This window comes from Lonchura striata, chromosome 3 (genome assembly GCF_046129695.1).
Source record: "Lonchura striata isolate bLonStr1 chromosome 3, bLonStr1.mat, whole genome shotgun sequence".
Lineage (NCBI taxonomy): Eukaryota > Metazoa > Chordata > Aves > Passeriformes > Estrildidae > Lonchura > Lonchura striata.
This window is the reverse complement of record NC_134605.1, coordinates 50,817,599-50,822,991: the sequence shown is the minus strand read 5'-3', so window position 1 is coordinate 50,822,991 and position 5,393 is coordinate 50,817,599. Positions and strand designations below refer to the sequence as shown.

Genomic DNA, 5,393 nt, shown 5'->3' with positions numbered 1-5,393 from the left:
GGGAATGTGCTGCCCAACAGCCAGAAGTGATTTCACAGTCCCTCCTTCCTCCAGTGACAGCCCCCTAGATGATGTCCTGCCACCAGCACACCTGCAAACTTCATCTCTTGCTTTTGGCCCAGAGGCAGTCCATCAAACCCAAAGCACATCCCATGGGTAGGTCTTCTATATCTTTGGAGCAAAATTTCCTGTGTTCAGCTTTGAGCAACTCGAGTTGAAAATAAATAAATAAATAAATATTTAATAAATATTTAAAATACCAGTATTTTTTAAGAAATGCAAGCAAGCAAGAAAGCTTCTGTGACAAATTTATCAGGTAAAGCAATATTGGCAGATATCATCTGGGAATTAGTGTCTTTAAAAAAGGACATTTTTCATAATGGCTTAGTTCATAATTACTTCCAAATTCTACATGACCACAACTGCCAAGAAAGAACAATTGCTCATGTTTAATTTAGAGCTACTCATATGTTTTCAGCTAAATTAAACCAAAGCCAAACCGGGGAATTTGGAAACCACTGAAAATAAGGGGAACTCTGGAGTGCTTAACAATTACTTCCTCATAGGACATGCCCAAGAGGAAGAGAGGTGCTTTTCAGTCATGGAGCTGCTCTCCTAAGCATGAGGAGAATCATGTTTTCCTTCCTCTGCTTACTGATGCATATGCTTCAGGATGAGACAACTTGTAAGTAAGGGCTTTTTTGCTCTTTTCCTGTATGGGAAGGGAAGGGGGGGGTGGGAGGACAGGGCTTGTTAATGAATTTTTGGATGAGTTAATAAATCTCTGTATCTTTTGGTGGGTTTCAAAAGCTAGTCAATTTCAAATTAGTTTGTTATTTTATCTTTCCAGGTTCTGAAATGCAGATAAAAGGAATGTGTTGCCCATTAGATTTTTTTCATGGCTGTATTACCAGTTCCAGCAGCCAGTACAAATCTTACCTGATTCTGTTCTATGTCAGGGTAAAAGCTGCTGTCATCTGAGTTACAAAACCCACAAAAATATTAGAGCTTGAATGATTCAGAGGTTGTTAACTGAATCTGTTGTAAATAATATAGCAGTTTGAAAAGAGAAGATCTTGAAAACTGTCAGACAGCTTTTCCAGTGGTACAGACAGGAAAAGAAGTGAATTTCAGATTGTTGTTTATTAGGCAGGAGCTGGTAACCATGACTGTGGCAACAGTTAAAAGAGCTATAATCTCTTCAGGTTAAAGCTGAGTTGTGGAGTAAAGATGCAAAGAGCACTTGACTTTTAAGTATTAATGGGAATGCTCTCAGCAGACTCTGTGAACAGATTTGAAAGGTTTCTTTCCTGGGATATGCATGAGGCATCTTTCACAGCAGCAAACTCACTAAAGAAAAATATACAAAAAAAACAACAAAAAAGAAAAAGGAAAACAAAATAACAACAAACAAACAAACCTAAAACAAACAGCAAAAAACCCCACCTCACTCAGACCACATAAAAGTATTCCTTTCATAGTTCTAAATGTGTTTCTTCTGTAACTGCTTGACTTCGTGCCTTGGAAAGTTTTGAATGTGAGATCCAGGAAATTTCATTTCCATATGGTCTGCTAGGCATGAAACAAAACGGTCTGCAGCAATACCCTCTGATTCCAGTATGGAGGAGTGTGCCTGTGACAAACACGTTATATTATCATTCCTTCTTATCTGCAGCGCTTTTAGTTTTGGAAAACCAAGACCTGCAAGATTCGATTAAGCCACAGAAGGTAGAGTTCCATTCGTTAAATTTCAACACCACTTTGCATTGGCAGCCTGGGTGGGCCAGAGAGGCGAGAGATGCGCTCTACTTTGTGCAGTACAAAGTGTAAGTACCGGGGCCACCCACTGTGCTGGGGCTTAGCCCTGCTGGGGCTAAGATGATTCCTCAGGTGACAGGATGTTCTCATTCCTGGGGAGCAGCCACATCCTCCTTGACTGCCAGCTTGCAGTTTTTCTGCACTTACCAATCCCATGAGGTGCAGTCAAGCAGCACAAGGCACCTCCAGCACTGTGCTCTGCACCCTCATTGACCAAGGGTTTGAGGCAAAATGTGGTTTGCAGGGGACCTCTGAAAGTCACTAGGTCCAGCCACCTGCTTCAAGCAGGTCTAGGTAGGTCAGGTTATTCTGTAATAGAACATTGAATGTATTTCAGTGGCCTACCTTGCCCACAGAAGTGTCTCAGAGTGCCTTGCATCGAAGGGTTGAGGCAACATTAGGGGCTGGTCTCCAGGGTTTGCTCCTATCCCTGGCACACTGGTGAGTGCCTGAAATCACTATTGCCCTTGGGAAACAGTTTGGTGAAATCCAGCATTCTGCCCATCAGTGAACACTCTGGCTAAGCTGTGGCTAAGAGGTGGCTTCCGACAGGGCTGGTGACCCATATATCTGCTTTAGATTTCTTTCAGAAAATACAGAAACATGTAGCTCCCAAACACCCATGAAATCAACCTTAGCTGTTATCAAGTTGAATGCAGTAATTTTCCATGGCAGGATGCTTGTTAGTGCCACTAGAGTAAAACAGATGGCTGAGAATCTGCATGGACATGGGCAATGATCCTTAAAGTTTACATCCCTCCTCTTTCTCCATAGGTATGGGCAGAGTACGTGGCAAAACAAAGATGAGTGCTGGGGGATTTCAAGCCGTGTCTGTGACCTAACACATGAGACCTCTGACATCCAGGAGCCTTACTACAGCAGAGTGAGAGCAGCCCTGGCTGGTGTCTACTCCAACTGGAGCCTCAGCTGCAGATTCACTCCTTGGAGAGAAAGTAAGTACAAATATACATGTCCCTCTGGAAGGAAATTGATCTTCATGGCATGGAAAGTATAATTTCTGCTCACAACTTGCAAATATGGGTAATCCTTTTCTAGCCACAAAGCTGTTTGTAAAGAAGTGAGTCAATAGCTCTCAGGTGAAGTGCTATGCCAGAGAAATTCTCCACACACTTGAAAGCCAAGCGATTATGGCTAAATAGCCATTTACCAGTAATTAGGAGATCAAAAGATCCCTTTAATTCAAGCTCTTTCTCTGGGCATGGAAATACAGAAATAATTTTCAGGCATTTTTGGTGCTGCTGGAGGAAAGGACTGAAGACAACAAAAATAAGCATTTTTCTTTGTGGGGAGAAGAGAGAACAGAGTGTGTGGTGGGAGGCTGCTATCCTTCTCACATTTATGTGTTGTCCTGACTGCAGGAAAGGACATGTGCAAAGCTTTTTGGCTAGCACTGTCATTATAGTGTCAGAGTATGTTAGAAATGGAGGACTGCCCAAACACTGAACAGTAGCAGTCTACCTACCAGTAAGTTCACCATGAATTAACTAGTTTTCCCCTCACTGGCCAATGCAAAATCAAATTTTCAGTGTGGATCACTTCTCAGCCCTGAAGTGCAAACCACCTTGAGCCTCCTGCACAGATGAAACCACAAGCTTTGACATAAAGTACCTTGCAGCAAAACCAGAGCACCTTGCCTTGTGCCACCTCCTCCTCCTGGAGAGATTCGTGTTGCAGCTGCTGCCCATGTCCCCACACTGCTGGTGCTGCACACACAAGTATGCAGGCACTGGTTTCAAGCCTTAGCTGTGTTTAACCAAGCTGATTGCAAAATATTTGAAAGTGATGATGTAAACTGCATCCTTGGCACAGCTGAAATAGTTTAAATGGATGTTTTGTGCAGAAAGCATAAAGACAAATATGAGGAAAAAAAGCAAATTAGGGCAATTTTGGAATTTTGCTTGATCAGTCAGCACTTAGCAACACCAGCTCTAAGGGATTTCAAAAATTTTGGCTCAAAGATAGCTTTACAAATGCAGGAAATGCCATCTTCAAAATAACAATAACCAAACCAAATAAACACCAAGAAGTAGGAATTTACAAAGTGGCACTTGAGGAGTAAATACAGCATAATATATTGTTAGTAACATGAGCATTTGTTGAATGGATTCAAATTGCATTCTAGGAAATATTATTCATAAACAATAACTGTGTTTATAGTGTGTTTGGGTTTTTTTCCATAGCTATGATAGGACCTCCACTGGTAACTGTGCTTCATAGCAACAAATCCATAACAGTAAAGCTCCAGGCTCCACGTTCTCCTTATAGAAGGAAGAGAGGCAGCAAAATACCAATGACAAGTTATTATGATTTGCTGTTTCAAGTCTTCATAATTAACAACTTGCTAGATGAGGTAAGAGTATATTCAGATATGAACCCTTTGCCATTGAATAGCCAGAAAAGTGTGAGCGCTGTTTTGCTGTTGAAACAGTCTTCTGGGATTGTGAGAGCAGCAATGACTGTGCAAGCGTTTGAAAACAAAGTAGGCTTATATTTCAGGAATTTAATTTGATTGAGTTGTAATTCCTCCCTGTATTATTTTCCATCAACTTAATATTTCATAATCTATGACCTAGTTTAAAAAATTGGGACAGGAATGGAATTTGGGTGGGGAAGGGAATTTTCTTTAAAAAGCATAAATAAGTTATTAATGCTATTGCGATTGTATAAGTCCATGTGCTGTTCTGCATCCTCTGTTCTCATCAAACTTTACTCACAGACACACTTGCTAGGGAAATGTGCTTGACTGGCTCTTCTTTCTCCCACTCTGTATGAAGCAAAACAGGGTCCTGGTGTATGAAGGGAAAGACAAGGTTATTAAAATAGAAGATTTGAGACCTGGAGTCAGCTACTGCATCGTGGCTAAAATGTACATGCCAATGCTGGACCACAGCAGTGCCTACAGCAGCAGGCAGTGTACTGTGCTGCAGTGACAGGGCAGGCACCACTGAGACAGGTAAGTCACTGTCTGAAACTGGGGATGACTTTGGAAGTCAAGATTTATCCCCTCATCAAAGGCAGATACTCTCCAAAAGTAGAGAAAAAATTGTGCCATAGAAACTGCCATCCCACATGACAATAGTAGCTGGAATACTTACATAATCTCAGATACACACCGGGTAAGAATGACAAGGCCAAGATGATTAGAGGAATGGGATAGATAATTATTTGCCTGTTGTCACTGTCCTCAGAAATATCTGCTTCTTCCCTTTCTTTAAACAGTTGTACACAGTATAGTTAAATAGTTATACATAGCATGGCTTTCATAAATGCTTTTCTGTCAAGTAATAATTACCTAGAAAAATGAGTGACCTCCAACTTTATTAACATGCAATTCTCCTGCAAGCTCTGCCAGCCTTTTCTGCTCAGGTATTGATCTGATGGATTAATTAAAATGAGCCTGTCCCCTTTCATGGATACTTTTCAGTGTAGTGTTTTTAAAAACAAATCAGTTATCAAATGCTATGAGTTTCCATAAGCCAAAATGCAATACTTATCTCCACTAGCTGATCTGAAAAATCTGGGTTTTTACTTACATCAATCACTAGACTACTGTC

General features: G+C 41.1%; 1 protein-coding gene across 1 annotated transcript; it reads left to right on the top strand.

Moving 5' to 3' along the window:
• The first annotated feature begins 569 nt into the window (after positions 1-569).
• Positions 570-4,769, top strand: IL22RA2 (interleukin 22 receptor subunit alpha 2). The gene is made up of 5 exons (XM_077781758.1): positions 570-588; positions 1,676-1,826; positions 2,593-2,771; positions 4,020-4,189; positions 4,614-4,769. The coding sequence occupies exons 1-5, from the start codon at positions 570-572 to the stop codon at positions 4,767-4,769; spliced, it is 675 nt and encodes a 224-aa protein (XP_077637884.1).
• The last annotated feature ends 624 nt before the right edge of the window (positions 4,770-5,393 follow it).

What these genes read in the sequence shown, in the direction of transcription:
- IL22RA2 (XM_077781758.1), top strand. An exon ending in TACTTTGTGCAGTACAAAGT is followed by an intron (nt 1,827 to 2,592) that starts GTAAGTACCGGG and finishes CTTTCTCCATAG; the next exon opens with GTATGGGCAGAGTACGTGGC. An exon ending in ATTCACTCCTTGGAGAGAAA is followed by an intron (nt 2,772 to 4,019) that starts GTAAGTACAAAT and finishes TTTTTTCCATAG; the next exon opens with CTATGATAGGACCTCCACTG.